General features: G+C 43.4%; 1 protein-coding gene across 1 annotated transcript in view; it reads right to left on the reverse strand.

Moving 5' to 3' along the window:
- Window positions 1-1,933: 1,933 nt before the first annotated feature.
- Window positions 1,934-16,530, reverse strand: part of VWA8 (von Willebrand factor A domain containing 8) — a 392,708-nt gene continuing 378,111 nt past the window's right edge. Inside the window, exons 43-45 of the mRNA XM_081082746.1 lie at window positions 6,882-6,980; window positions 5,637-5,875; window positions 1,934-3,574 (exon numbers count right to left, since the gene is read on the reverse strand). Coding sequence (XP_080938872.1) covers window positions 3,466-3,574; window positions 5,637-5,875; window positions 6,882-6,980 — 447 coding nt within the window. The 3' untranslated portion in view covers window positions 1,934-3,465. The remainder of the gene's footprint in view (window positions 3,575-5,636; window positions 5,876-6,881; window positions 6,981-16,530) is intronic.

Below are 16,530 nucleotides of genomic sequence, written 5' to 3' on the forward strand. Positions count from 1 at the left end.
AATTTCTATATGTGACACGGCACCAGAGTTAAGTTAGGGTTTTTCAAAATGCTGACACGCCGAGCTCAAAAGGTTCGCCATCACTGCGCCTAGTCCGTACCCTGTGCTCTGCGCTCTGAGAAAGTGAATTCCAGCTGATCTGACAGGCACAGGGGCGGGTGGAGTGGCTGCAGCCTCTGGGGCCGGCCTTTCAGGAACACGGACAATGCTGGCTACAGAGCCCCACTTCCAAATGGCTTCCCAAGCCCCAGAAGTTGGTTAGAGAGTCTCTTGCTGGCATTGATGGATTTCTTCTCCTCTGACAGTTCACAGGAAAGGGTATAAGTGTAAAGAATTAAATGATTCATTCCAAACCTGTGACGGGCTCAAGTACTCCCGCTCTGATGCACTTCTGTGGCGGTGCCTGGGCTGCCCCGTGCAACGAGGTCATTTTGCCGGGTACACAAAGGGTTCCGGGCAGCACACACCATGTACTGCGCTATTCATCGCATTCATTCCTCCTGGCTGCTCACGGGTAACAATGAACCTTCTCAGCATTACAGGGGCTCACTACAGAGAGGGCTGGGCTAGCCGCCTTTCAGTGGAACCCCCTGAGGCACACAATGCATTTATTGTAAAGTCCTGGCCCTAAGAAGGGCCTGGGAACAGCCTGGAGTGGCCCATAATTAAGTGCATTTAATAATAAAGGCACACACTTCTTAGGTATTCTCATTCTCCACTCCCCTCTCCCATCATCCTTCCCTTTTAGAAATCAGAAAAGCGTGGAATTATTGTGTTTTTGCTGTTGTTTTTTGTTTGTTTGTTTGTTTTAAAATAATAATTGCAAAGGATGTCTGGCCAGTGGGGAAAGGTAAATTAAATTACTTGCCAACATTCTTTCCATGTTAAAAAAAAAGCTGTGCTTACTCTTGCACATGTGGAAGATTTGTTACAAGGCTGTTCTATCGGGTGCTCTTGGTTGGATTTCTAAAGCCTTTCAGGGGCTGTGACCCTTTGACAGAGGGGTGCCCCTGGGGGCTAGGCTGACCCTTGGGTGGGAACATCCTCCCTTTGCCGCGGTGCCCAGGAAGGAGTGGCTGGAAGTGCTGCCAGCAGTGTCCCATGTCCTCAGTCCCCCCCCCGCCCAGTGCCTGGATATGTGCAGGCAGTTTCTGAGTACCAAGGAGAGGAGGGAGCTCTGTGAAATGTGGTCACTTGGCCAGAAGGAGGAGTGCACTGGGAGAAAGAAGAAAAGGCGCAAGAGTTGACGTCTAGGTTTGCGAGAATAAAGAAGAATGAGAGCGACCAGCACCCTCTGGCTCGGCCCCGCCTGACAGTGAGCATGGTCTATGTCCTTGAACTTCTCTAAGCCTCTTTCCTTCTTTGAGGATTTTATTAGTGCAACGAATAGTCAATAGTCTACTACTGTGAATCTTGGGGAAGTGACTCCAGTTCCTGAGCCTCAGGTTTCTTATCTGTAAAATGAGGTAAAAAGTACTTACTTTGCATGCATTGCTGTGAGGACTCACTGAAATCACATATGCAATCACTTAACATACCTGGTGCCCAGAAAGTAAATGCTAGCTGCTGTTGTTCTTACTCTTATTGTTGTTAATGTGGTTACATTTTTATGTGGTTTTTTTTTTTAATTGATATTTTAGTGAGAGGAAGGGAGGAGAGAAAGAAACATCAACATCTACTGGCTGCCTCCTGCACGCCCCCTGCTGGAGATTGAGGTCACAGCCCTGGCATGTGCCCTGACGGGGAATTCAGGCAGTGACCTCTTGGTGCATGGGCTGATGCTCAACCATTAAGCAACACTGGCTGGGCTGTAACCACATTTTTAAAGGTACTTACTTCATTGCAACTGTTTGCATCATTGGATGATTCAACACACAGGGCAGGCTCTGGTTAGGAAAACAAGACATGCCTTGCAAACTCATTGGCAATAGTGTATTGGAAATCCGATTGCTTTTATTTCTTTGACAGCTGATAGGGAGATGGGGTGGTGGAACAAATGGGTGTTATCTTTTCACATCTCCTCTAATTAATGACAATGAAATGAATCTGTACAATGTCACTACTATATGTGAGTGAATTAGGTAACATTATTAGCAAGGCTAGTTTTTCCCACTTGAAAGAAGGCACACACACTGGTGCCCCAGTGTTTCTGACTCTACCATCAGTGGCGAAGAGGAACTTTTTATTATATGGTTGGAGATACTGAGTTCTGCTGAAGCATTTGCTTTTAAACTAACTGACATTGAGCCTATTGATAAATAAAGGTCAGCCCAAGACAGGGTGGGAGTAAGGTATACTTTGAAAGAAAAAGAATGACGCTTGAACAGGGTATTTTTTTAACAGCTAAAGAAATTTCCAGTTATCATTGAGTTCAAACATACTGCCGTGCTTTTACTTTAAGTAAAAACATAAGCATTTGTTATTTTGAGCACTGCATTTTGGAAACCAAGCGGGAGTAGTGTGAAACTTCTGAGAAGCAGTAGAAGAACAAGAAGAAAAGGAACTCGATGCCAGACATCCTTATCCTTCCACTCCCGGCCCCCCAGAGAATAGGGCATTTGCTCTTTATTACTTCAAGAATCTTTAAAAAGTCACGTGGGAAAGGAAGCAATCCAAGGATCTTTTGATTCCTTTTGGTTTTGGCCAAGAAAATGGAATTACTGAGAAAATCCAACCTTTTATAAAATGCTGCTGTTAGAAGAACTTTTCAGTGGGTTTAATACTATCACATCATTGTTGGGCAACACAAAGTGGGGAGAAAATAAAAATAATTTTTGGGCCCTAGCTGGTTTGGCTCACTGGATGGAGTGTCGGCCTGCAGACTGAAGGGTCCCAGGTTCGATTTCGGTCAAGGGCATGTACCTTGGTTGCGGGCACATCCCTAGTTGGGGGTGTGCAGGAGGCAGCTGATTGATGCTTCTCTTTCATCGATGTTTCTAACTCTCTATCCCTCTCCCTTCCTCTCTGTAAAAAAAATCCATAAAATATATTTAAAAAAAATAATTTTTGGGCAGGAACCAGTTGGGTGGGTTTGTACAGACTTGTTGCTCAGTGTCAGAATGTGGCATCGGGGCTTCGCGATGAGGTCACTTTTGTTATCTTAGGTGACATGATGATGTGTTAAGGCAAAGCTAGGTATTCTCCATCCCTCAGGTTTTTGGAAATGGACTAAGCACCATGGTTGTCAAACCACCTTCCTTTCACCCTCACCTTTTATAAAATGCAGCTCAACTTGCTTCCTCTAATTATTTGTAAACCTGTCAATGGTTGTAGATTTCCATGCACAAGCCTCCCTCTGGATACATTTCTGAATTCTGGTTACTGGGCATGTGTAGGAAGAGCCAGGGATGTCAGAATTATCCAGTCATTGCATGGGTTCTCTTTACTGTGCCTGCTTTTCTTCAGACTACTCTTTATTCCCATCGTATTGCAAATCCCAGGCCTTAGGGTGTCAAAGGGCACTTCTTAAATACTGGACAACATGGTGGAGGTGAAGATCTGCTGTAAAATCTGAGGGATGTCCTTGGTATCCATGGCAATGAAAGACCGGCCAGCGGGCAAAGTTCTCTGAAGCCTGCCAGGATGGAAAGGGAGAGGAAATTACCATTGCAAATTGGGGTGCCCCTTCCACCTCCTGCCTCCACAGAGCACAGCATCCAACTGGTTTCTCAGGAATGGATGTCTTTACTTCTTAATACCTTGCCCCTCCCTGCCTGCAACTGAACCCACTGTCACCAGGCAATGAAAGCTTCGGGAGAACAGCAGGGAGAGCATATGGGAGGCCTGGGACATCTGTGATGCTGTCAATTTAAAAAAATGCTGTAAATTAAAAATAAAAAGGAGTGAACTGAAGGAAAGTTCTTCTCAGTGAGAAAATCAGTGAATATTCCCTTGACAGAGCCCTGGAACCAAAGTGAGATTAGCTCACCTGGGCCCAGTGACTGTGTTGGCCTCACTGTATTTCTAAGTGCTTTTCCTACTAGAAAACAGGCCTCGAAAAATGCTGCCCAGTTAAACCTCGAGTGGTATTCTCCCCACCCACCACCTCTCTTTTTGCCCCTCACACACATGTGAAATGCAACCTGACTTATGCAATTGCTGCTTTGATGGCACTGAGGTTATACAGGCTTATGATAATTTTTTTAAATGCCAATTTATCATTTGGAACAAAGGGCCATTTCAAAGGCAATAAAAGTGTAAGACACAATTCCATCCGAAAGAAAGCCTCCTTTCACTGTGCCAGCAGATTTTGGTTTTCAAATGACATTTAATAAAAGTCAGCCATCCTGTATAGTATCATACATTTGGCATGCCCAGTAGACCAGCTAATTCTGCAACATATCTTTTGCCAGTAGATGTTGGACCATTTCCCTAGGAAACCACAAGGGTATTATTGTACTTTCTTAAGTATTCAAACAGGATCTGTTCACTAGAAAGACAAAATAGCTATTTCAGCTCAAGCAGCATTTGCTGAGTTTGCTGTCTGCTTAACACTGGGTTGGTCGTGAAGAAAATCTGAGTAGAAAAGACATGGTTTGGGTTCAAGGACATGGGAGTTCTAGAAAAGGCTAACATCCAAAACTGAGAAAAATGCAAAGTAATAAAGTGACTGTAGTTACGTGATATTAAGTCTGTTCTCAATGGAACTGTGCAATCCTGCAGCGTGGAAAAGGGAATATAAAGAGAAAAAATGCCAGCACTTGGACACTAAAACATTTCCTAGTCCATATAGGACTCTAAACTGTAGTACGGCAGGTAAAAGGTGGGATAGCAGAGGCACATGGCCTTTTGAGTTTTAGGCAGGAATTATTTTTTGGTGGAGGAGGAGGTATACTTTCACTTGTGTTTTCTGCTTTTTAAAGTATTTTAAGCAGATAAAAAAACATGAGCTCTTTCTGTTTGTAATTCAAAAGGAGAAATGTTAGTGTGTTTAAGTCATTGAAAGTGTTTCCAGATCTCTGCCTTCAGAGCATCCACAATGGTGCTTATTGTCTGACCATCAGTTCCTCTACTGAACACTCAGTATATTCAGTACAGCATCTTCCTCTAAACACTGCCTTACATTGTCTCCAAGTGTTTCCCCTGCCTCCTCTCCCCAGCAAGGGAGGCACATGCATCTCTGTGTGTGTGTATGTATGTATGTCTATGTAAATGTATGTTATATACACACACAAATTATATGCTACTTACATATGTTTGCATATGTCTATATACATTGTATAGACATACACAATCTCTCTCTCATGCTATGAAAATAGTAGGTGTTTGCTACTTTGAGTAAGTTTTGAACATGAACTGATTAGAACTGAACTTGGGACTTAGATGTACAGTACAAAATGTGTAAGAGACTATTAAATTTACTAGACAAATCAATTTGCTATTTATGTCATTGTTGGTAAGTTTAAATATAAGCTGAAAAATAATTAATTTAAAATTACTGTTGCTCATCCAAACAGAAGCTTGAACGTCATATCCTCTCAACGAGACCATCAGCTCCTTCAGGGGTGACTCTGGTGTCTGTTTTCCTCCAGTCCCACTGCCCCTCAAGGTGCTAAGCCCAGGAAATGCCCTGCCTTAGGGACCCAACTATCTCTGTGCCTGCCCCAAGTATGTCTCCATCCAGAGGCAACACTTACCTGGCTGCTTGATCACCTAAAGATCCAATAAAGATGGCAAAAGCATTAACTTGAGGGTTGCTTGTCAGGATTTCGGCAAACTTGGCAGGATGTATCCCATATCGGGACAGGTTCGCATCACTCAAGACGATGACGAAGTACTCATCAGCTTCTTCTCTGACAATTTCCTGGATGGCATGCTTTGTCCCCTCTAAAGTGTGGTCCCCACTCATGCAGAACTGAGCATGGGCATGCATCGTCTGGGGATAGGAGATGTTGCACAAAAGCCATGGATGAGAAACCTCTTTTTAGCAAACCTGATTTTTCTACTGATCATAAATATTCATAAATAGCAATTATTACACGAGAATAAGAAGTCTCGAGTGAGTTCTCTTTAACTGGCACTGTGGAGTGACAACAGCGCCCAGTAATATTTGTATGTGGTTCAGATTTTTGTTAGAAATAGGAAATGCTCCAAAACAATCCCAGTCGGCATTTAGTTTTTAAAATTTAGCCATTTAAAGTGAGAAAAAGGTGGATTGGGGGAGAAGGGGGTCTTAATATGAGGTGACAGAAGACTTGACTTTGGGGGGTGGGCACATGGTGCTCTATACAGATTTTGTAACTTAGAAATCCACACATGAAACCTATATGTTCATGTTGACCAATGTCACCCCAATAAAATTTAATAAAATAAAAAAAAATAAAGAAAAGTGTAAGAAAATATAAAACTTGGTATCACACTGGAGGATGAACACAGGAGAAAAATAAGGAATGGGTAGAGTTTCTAATAAACAAAGTTATAATATGAAACAATGTACTTACATCAATAGCAATAGAGGGAATTTACATTAAAATCATGGTGTGTGTTTCTATTGTAGATCTAAGTATGTAAAACTAAATTTATCATTAAATACTAAGAAATACATAAAATTAGGGTTACAGAGTATATTATAAGAGGTCATTTTTCTCCTTCTACTGAAATATTTAGGGGCTGGGAAGAATTCCATAGGAGACAGGAAGTGACCCTGGTTGGAGAATCCTGACACAGTACTGAGTACCTGAAAAGTATGTAGGGAATGAAGTTTAAATTTGTTGTGGTGGAGAAAAGGATTTTAGGCATGAGTATTTTCTTAGTTTGAATATTTGTGAGACAGAGAGTCTTCCCTGAATCTGCTGCTTCTTCAGAGAATTTTTGCAGTGACAGAAGATACTTTGCCTAATCTGGTGGGAGCTTTCACAGCATAGCGGCAACGATGTATTTACCTTCAGAATTTCTAGTCTTTGCTTATTGTCCTTGGGGATTTTGTTCATTGGAACCAGATCAATGTTGTAGCCGTCTCCAGAGTGTCCAGCGATGTCATACTACAGGCAAGAGAATCGGAGAGTGAGAAGCCTCTGTCCACGATGGAACTGTCATTGGACCTATAAGCCCCACTCTCCTGTCGGTTATTGCCCAGAATTGCGGAGAGCGGATATGTATTTACCAGCCAAGGCAACACAGCCCAGGTCCTCCACTCTGGTCCATCCTCTTGTGTGATCTCTGCTCTCCAGCAGGAGGCAGAAGATGCTACTAAGAATTCCATTCTTTACTTTCAGGGAGAGTTAAAAAAAATTCTCACACAGACACACACACACACACACACACACACACACTGTCGCAGGTAGAATTCTGAGGTGGCTCTTAGATTCCTGCCCCGTATTAGACAGCCTGCGAATATCACTCATGTTACCTTATGAGGCAAAAGGGATTTTGCAGATTTAATTAAGGTTACTTATCAGTTGATTTTGAGTTGATCAAAAGGGAGATGACCTAGCTGGGCTTAATCGAATATTATGAGCCCTTTAAAAGCAGAGGTTTTTTTTTCTGCTGGTAGTGGAACAGAAAGATAGAGAGATTTGAAGCAGAGGGTGACTTGACATGTGGGAGTTGTCTGTGGCTGAAATGGCAGGGACCATTTAGCAAGGCCCTAAAAGTGGCATTTAGGAGCAACCCTGGCTGAGAGCCAGCAAGACAGGGACCACAGTCCTATAACCACAGGGAACCAAATGTTGCCAACAACCTAAATGGTCTTGGAAGCAGATTCTTCCCCAGAGCCTCCAGGTAACAGCCAAGCCTGCCTGGCACCCTGATTTCAGCCCAATGAGACCCCAAGCAGAGAAGACAGATCAACCTGCTGAACTTCTAACCAACTGTTAGTTAATAAATGGATCTTGCTTTGAACTATTGTTTGTGGTGATTTGTTACACAGCAATAGCAAACTAATACGAATGCTCTTTTTTTCTGAACACAAATTGAAACATATTCATTGTACAAATGACAGAAAAGAACAAAAAGGAAGTAAAAATTACCCATAATCTCATTACTTAAAGATAACTTCTGTTACTGTTTTGTTGTATAAAATCCTAGGCTTGCACATTCACACATACACACAATTACATCGACATAATTTTTAACCAAAATGGGTAACATTGCCCATGTGATTTTATAACCCACTTTTCAACTTGACAGTGTATAACATATATTTTTCAATTTAGAAAATACCTTTAAAATTCTCTAACTTACAATGTGCAGGAGAAAGTCCTGTCTGATGAGAGGAGACTAGAGCTGAGGGTGAGGTGCTGCCTTTCACAGAATCTGGAAAGAAGTGGGGCCTGAGGCAGACTAAACTTGGGCAAGAGTTCCCTCTGACTGCTGAGTGTGCCTCAAATTCCCTCCTCCCTTCCCACTAAGAATTTTTGTGATGTTGATATGACTAAAACTCAGGGTATCTGGGCAATTGGGACATCTGCAAAGAAAATTCTGAGTGTGAGTCTGGGGCAAAGATTCCAGGGAGTACTTGGAGTACTATGACACAAAATGCTTAAGAATCACTACTTCTGTTTACCAACTGCATTAATCAACAGCTGTCTTTGGAACTCTTACTATATGTAACACACTTCTGTAGGTGTATGGGGGAATGCAACTATCTCTTTACATGTCTTCCTTTTTATTAACTGGTGAGTTCTTGGAAGGTGAGCCCGTATCTTATTCACCTTTGAATTTCAGCATCCATGAGTGTATCTGGTGTGTCTACTGCACAAATGCTTTAAAAATGTCTGCAATCAAGTTAAGGCAATAGGGAAATTCCCTTTCCCGTGTGAGGTACATTCTTTTTACAAATAAACTGTTTATAAGTTGGAATATATCTCCCCCCCCGCCCCCGCACGAGCAATCATGTAAAAAATGGTGGTTAGCTTAAGCTAGCTGACAAAAAACAACCCATAATATAACTGAAACCATTGTGTTTAAAATGAAAAGTAGGAAAAAAATTCCCATTGAAATAATTTTTATGTATAAATGGGAAGTCAGAAGGTGATTAGGTTATTGGGGAAGATGGATTCCATTTCAGACATGCTGAAATCATGCATTTGGGGAGGCATCAGAGAGGAAATCTATTTAATGCATTCAGAGATGTGGCTGTCTCCCCAGGAGGGAGACACATGACTGCCAAGGGTGACTATACAGAAAGAGAAGAGCAGTGGGCCCTTCCCTGGAAACCTGGGGAGCATCCTCCCTGGTGGAGTGGAAGAAAGACTCAGAGCTGAGTGAGAGTGGAGGGAGCAGGGCCAGAGCAGGCCGTAGCCCGGGGCACGGGAGTGCAGGGTTTCGGGAAGTGGTTGTGCAATGGCACTGGGTTACACTAACCATGTCATCAAGGAGAGATGACTAATGACTTCTGGGCACCAGAATCAATGGTGACTTTTGGGGGACAACTTCAATAAAAGGTTGTTGTATAAAAAGAGAATTAGAGCAGCACATGGAGGGCTGTTGGGGGAGAGGTGTTTGTGTTTCACAGGCCCAGAGTGGAGGTATTAGAAGGAGCTCAGGTTCATAGTCAGAGGGTCGTTTGGAAAAGGGGGAAGGATACTCCTTTTTCTGAGAGTAAAAGGGAGGCAGAGAGAACAGGAGTAGACAAGATAAATGCACAATTGGAAAGGACAATGAAGGCTCATATAGGATGCATAAATATTTGGGCTGTAATAAATCTATACTAATAAAAGGGTAATATGCTAATCAGACAGGACATCATCTGGACATCTATCCGGACGTTCTTCCAGACAAAGTCACGGTGGCAGGGGCTGAAGCAGAGGTGGTTAGGGGCGACCAGGCAGGCAGGGGGCAGTTAGGGGCATCAGGCAGGCAGGCAGAGGCAGTTAGGGGCCATCAGGCAGGCAGGGGGCAGTTAGGGGCATCAGGCAGGCAGGCAGGTGAGCAGTTAGGAGCCAGTGGTCCCTGATTGCAAAGATCAGGCCTAAATTGGCAGTAGGACATCCCCTGAGGGGTCCCCGATTGGAGAGGGTGCAGGCTGGGCTGAGGGACACCCCCCATCCATGAATTTTGTGCACTGGGCTTCTAGTATCTACACTAATAAAAGAGAAACATGCAAATTGGTGTCACTCAGCTACCAGCCAATCAGATGAGTATGCAAATTAACCCAACAAAGATGGCAGTTAATTTGCATACACAGGCGGGGAGAGAAAACTGAAGGCTCTGGCTCCGAGTGAAGACTGAAGACTGAAGACTGAAGACTGAAGAGGCTTGGCTTCTCTGCTGAGGCTGCAGCGCAGGAGGGGAGAAGCCAAGCCTCGCTGTGGCGGCAGCGGAGAAGCCAAGCGGCCATGGAGCTGGAGGCTTCAGTTGCCCCCAGCGATGGAGGAAGCCAAGCTTCCTGCCCACCCTGGCTGCCGCTCAAGGGAGAGAACAACATGCAGGCGCGGCCAGGAGCCTGAGAGATCAACACAGAGGGGTGCTGCTCCAAGCCTCCACGGTGTGGCTGGGGGCAGGCCCCAGCGGGGACACACACACACACACACACACACACACACACACACACACGGCGACTGCTCCGAGCCTCTGCTGCCAGACTGTGGATCCCCTGTGGGGAGTGGGCCTAAGCTGTCAGCAGGACATACACTGAGGGCTCCTGACTGTGAGAGGGGGCAGACTGGGCTGGGGGACCCCCAACCCCTGTGCATGAATTTCGTGCACAGGCCTCTAGTGTATATATATAATGGCCTGGAAAGCTAGGGTCAATATTTGGACTCCTTGAAGTTCTCTGAAAGAACATCATGGTATGGGCAGTGCAAGGCCCTGGCTTGCAGCCCATCACCTTTTCTTTCTACAGTTGACTCTGTCCCACATCACAAGGCACCTCCCCTGCACCATGTGGATATCCAGCCCTCCTATCCACACACCATCACCCGTCCCCCCCCCCCCACCCCATACAGTGGTCCACTGGCCATCCATCAAACCTGGTGCTCACACCATTGGTCAGTGTGCCTGAGGAAGATGGACCTGAGGAGAGATGGAAGAGGTCCACATAGGCCCTGGAAGCAGGATAGCTGGGATTCCAGGAACCATGAGCCTGATTTAGAAATTAGCTCTCAGTGGGCACGTCCCCTTGGCTGCACAGACTCTTCACCTCACTGGAGGGGCATGGTCAGAGCAGGCCCAGAGTGGAGCCTTGGACAGGGGGCTGGGAGATTATTCCTTGCCTGGTTTTAAAAAATATTTTTTAACACAAAGAATGATACAAAATAATTATGAGGGAAATTTACCAATATACAAGGTGTCCCACCAAAATGTATACACACCTTAGCAGCTGATAGCTCAATTTTGAAAAGGAAATGTATTTTTAAAAATACATTTTTATTGATTTCAGAGAGGGAGAGAGATAGAAACATCAATGATGAGAATAATCAATCAGCTGCCTCCTGCATGCCCCCTACTGGGGATCAAGCCTGCAACCCAGGCATGTGCCCTGACCAGGAATTGAACTGTGACCTCCTGGTTCATAGGTTGATGCTCAACCACTGAGCCACACTGGCCAGGCAATGAAATGTATTTTTAATAAACATTGCCTTATAATTATTGAAAATGTATGTATTATTTTTTTTGTGACACCCTATATTTTAAAAGCTTGACAATAAATACTTTCTAAGGATGCAATAAATTCCATATGTAAAAAAAACTATACTATACTCATTAGTATAATTTGCTATCAATGTATTGAAATGGTAACAAATAAAATTTGAAACTTAAAATCTGTACTGTTCTGGACAAGGGTAGGAGATTACCAGCTTCAGTATATGTCCGCCTAGGGTCTCCCACATGCTCAGAGTGAGGATGTGGAAAGTTTTGGCATGATTCCTCCAGGGAACATGCTCCAGACCCTGAAATGTCTGACTGGACAATGGTCACAGCAGAAGGGGTTTTAGGCCAAGTCCTGCTGAGAAGGTGCCACAGGCTGCTTTCATTGCAGGGCTGGTGAAACAACCTGTTAAACAGGGTCCTACATGAGGGGATAAGTCAGCTCCTTGAAACAGAAGTAAGTTCCTCTTGTTTGGCTGAGGTAAGAGGACTATAAATATATCAACCTTTTCCTCCCTTTTACCTGAAGGTCAAAGTCTTACTAATCAGATGACCATAGATGAGACTGTATAAATAAATATTTGACCAGGTGGTCTGCTCACAGGTTTGTCATAACTGGTCACTGCAGCTGCTAGTTAATGATCAAACAAAGAGCAGTCAAATGAGTTGTTGGATGCTCTTTATCAAACCCAGACCCTAGCTCAGGGGTGGGCAAACTTTTTGACTCGAGGGCCACAATGGGTTCTTAAACTGGACCGGAGGGCCGGAACAAAAGCATGGATGGAGTGTTTGTGTGAACTAATATAAATTCAAAGTAAACATCATTACATAAAAGGGTACGGTCTTTTTCTTTTTTAGTTTTATTCATTTCAAACGGGCCGTATCCGGCCCGCTGGCCGTAGTTTGCCCAGGGCTGCCCTAGCTGATTAAATACTTCAGAAGCATTTCAGTAACTATCCATCTATCATTTGACTGATCTATCTATCATCTATCTATCTATCTATCTATCTATCTATCTATCTATCATCTATCTATCATACTTTTTCAGGTAAATGAGTTAAAGATAAATGGGTTGAGGAACTCCCTTTCTTACCCCTTCCTTTCCTCTCCCTTCCCCCTTTCCCTCCTTCCTTTTGTTATTTGTGGTAGGGAAAGTGCTATTTGCAGAAGGACCTGCTTTTGTTTATGCCTCATTAGCATTCCAGTGCTGGGAAGACACACCTAAGGGATAGGATAGGGCTTATAAAATGACTTACAGACCCTGGTTCTCATCTTTCAGATGGGCTTGGGGATTATTCTGTGCCCAAAGGAAGTAAAATGCTTGAGAGGAATCCAAAGGATATCAAATGTGGAACACTCCTTAGTGTTACTGTAGATCATGCTGAGCTTCCATTAAAACAAGACTTTCTATGTCGTAATTATCTATTATCTGCTATCCAAGGATCCCAACACGGTTACAGGCAGGAATTTGCCAATCCTCAAAACTGGGTTAAAGGAAAAGTATATAAACTCACTCATTTCCATTCTCTAACTCCTGATTCTGCCATTCACCTGCCCTGGTTCCTGCTGTGACAATTGCCAAATCAGACTGGACAGGGTCTCAAGCATGCGTCAGTCACAGGAGTCACTGAACAATACCTCACTGTCATTATTGAAGCACCCAACGTTTAGATTTTAACTTTTTTTGAGTAGCTCAAAATTTTTATGATCATGATTTCTGCATTTTTCATAGCATCCCTAAAATCCTTGTGGGGTCTTACATTTAGCACCCAACATAAATAATAAACCACAGTAGTAAAGAAAAACCTCAATTAGAGAAGAATAATTTGAATACTTATTTGCTTTCAAAACTTGTTTAAATGCCCTTTTGCTATACTTTCTTTTGAAAATCTCATTTATTTAGAGAAAAGTATTACAAATAAAAACATGCTGAGTTTCATGTTTTTAGATTTAGGACACAAAGATTTATCATCAAATATGAAGGATGATTTATAATACTTAGACTGCAAAGTAAGCTCTGCTTAGAGTGAAGAGCTGTCAGCATTTTTTATGAATGAGGTTTGTGTTTAAGTCGAGAGAAGGATAATCATTTGCTAACTTTAGGAGGGCTATGCTTTATTACGCATCCACATTATAAGTAGGTATGAGACCATCATCTGAAGCTATTTCTGAAGACTGACATGTGAAATTCTAACCTCCTTCTAGAAATCCAAACACACCCTTCCAAGATAGCACTACTGACGGTGGGCAGCAGAACACCACAGTGTTAGCGAGCCAATAGTCTTCAGTGTTAGCTAGCTCAACTTCTTCATATCAGAGAAGATTAATGTTCTGCAGGTCAAGGATTCTACACTTAGCTCCGACATTAACAAGCTTTTTGACCTCGGTCAAGTCACTTAACCTTTCCAAATCTTGTTTCTACCTTGTAAATAATGCTGATTTAGATGACCTCTAACACTAGATGTTTGTAAATCACGTCACCTCTCTGACAGTAGGGATAATCTCTGTTAGGTGGTTTTACCTAACCTCACAGGGTCGATGAAAAGATAGGGCTATGCTTTTAATGACTATAACGTCAACATTTGTAGAGTTCTTACTAGTTTACAAAGTGCTTCTACATATCTCATCTCATGTTGATTCTCTCCATAACCTTTGAGGCAGGCATTATTAACCTCATTTCACAAATGAAGAAACTGATGCTCAGAGAGATTAACAGACCTGCTTCAGGTCAGAGATCTAGTATTGTCAGAGGTGGAACCGAAACCCAGGTGCTTTGACTTTAAATCCAATGGTTATCAAGAAATAACCATTCCCTAACTCCTCCCCTGCCCTATCTCTACTTAGCTTTTTGAATGGTTGTGTGGTGGGCAGTTAGACAGACATGAGCAGAGCAAGGGCGATGGGCCAGGGCCAGGTATAGAAGGTCACCAGGGTGGAAGGCTCTGGGTGGGTACCTAGCAATGGACAACTGTAGGGCAGGACTTCATCCCCAGGGTGACCTTTCCTCCCCTAACATATTGCTGGCCATGTGGTTTAAACCCCCTGACCTTTCCTCCCTAGAGATAACATCTGGGCCTCAGGTGTGTTTCAGCTTCAGGCCCAGAAAGGCAGCACCATCAGACAAGCAGCGCCAAGGCAGACCTCAAGACCAGCTGCATTGAACAATGACCGCCTGCCCTGACCCCGACCAATCATTCAGTGGAGACCCAGACCCTGAAAGGACACACCTTGAAAGCTGCTGAATTGAGATCTTCCCCTGGGACCTCCTCTAAATCTCCACCCTTAAAACCCTTAGGAGGAGGACCCAACCTGCTCCCCCTCCTGGGACCACTCCCGCACCTTTCCCTTTCCCGCATCCCCCAGGAGCCTCACCTTCACCTTCCTCACTTCTAAGCTCCAAGGGCCTTCCTTTGCCTCTATTTGTTTCTAAGGCCATTTCTTTTACAAATTACTTCTACCCCTGTGATTTTCCAAATAAATGTTCTCTTATAGTTTGAGTCTTGGCTTTGAATTCTTTCCTAGCCAGAACTCAAGTACCAACGCTGCTGAACTCAGGTCCAGTCTCATCCCACCAGTCTCACACCTGGTGCCATTCCCGCTGCCACCAACAGTTGGCTTGGCCAATGCTACATCAACAATTGAATCAATTCCAAATTCTTGTTTAACTTCAGAGAAGTCTGCACACCCTTCTTTGGTCCTATCTGCATATGGCAATAAGAATTTATTCAAATCCTGAGCCTGATAGGACAATTGGTTTCTACTTCTAAATGTGTGAAATATTTCCGACGCATGGGGAAAAGACACAACTGTTTTTGATAGAAAGAATTTTCCCAGCAGGTGTTGGTTTGTGAGTCATATCTTTCCATATCCTTCTGTAAGTTAACCCCATCTTTCTAATCAAGATACTTTTGAGAAAAGTGCCTATTATACCTCCTTGGGATGATGAAGTGTTAAGGGGAGAAGAAGATACTTTATGTGAATGGTACAGCTCCTGACTTACAGCTTTGTAAAAACACCTATTGGGCGGGAATAAACGGGGATAAAACACCAACTAAGAAAGAGCCCTGATGTGGGGGCCAGGAGTCCTGCTGTGTTTCCTGGACAAAGCATTTACCCTCTCTGGTCTTTATTTTCTCATCTGTAAAACGAAGAGTTTAAAAATAATTTTCAAGGTCATTCCTATCCCCAAGGTTCTATGAAAATTCAATGGTACACCCAAGAAATGGAGTAAAAAGCCTGCTTCACTTAGTCATAGGAACACCTGTGTCTTATTTTTTCCTGTTCAGGGTTTGAATAATCTAAACCAAACTGAGAACTGATAAACCTGTTTCCAAAAAGAAATCACAATCCAGTATTGGCCCTAGAATAGTGGTTTTCATATATATATACAAATATACTTGATTTTTTTACACAGAGGAAGGGAGAAGGATAGAGAGTTAGAAACATCGATGAAAGAGAAACATTGATCAGCTGCCTCCTGTACACTCCCTACTGGGGATGTGCCTGCAACCAAGGTACATGCCCTTGACCGGAATCAAACCTGGGACCCTTCAGTCCGCAGGCCGACGTTCTATCCACTGAGCCAAACCGGTTAGGGCTAGAATAGTGGTTTTCTACCTTAAATTTTTTTTTTAAGCAGTGGAACTCCTTCTCCACATGAAATATTGCGCAAAAGCCCAGACTGTGAAACTGGGTACTATTAATATGAGTGGAATTGTTTGGGCTGAATTGGGGAGGGAGAGGGAAGAAATAGAAGTTGCCACTCACCCTTGCCCACCACCCTCCCAGGGATCTTTGTTAGACTGCTAGGAAACCATGGCCTTAGAATATGGTTTATATGTCTCCACAAAAACAATAAATTTTAGTACTTTCCCCCCAAAAAATCCAAGTTGTCAATAACTAAATAAATCTGCTTTCTGGTGTCACTATTTGAGTGTTCTGTGCAGAATCAGTCAGCTAAGTTTTGGTGTTATTGAATACTTTGAAGAAAAAAAATTAAGG

The sequence above is a fragment of the Myotis nattereri genome (assembly GCF_964212035.1).
Source record: "Myotis nattereri genome assembly, chromosome: 2".
In the NCBI taxonomy this organism is placed as follows: domain Eukaryota; kingdom Metazoa; phylum Chordata; class Mammalia; order Chiroptera; family Vespertilionidae; genus Myotis; species Myotis nattereri.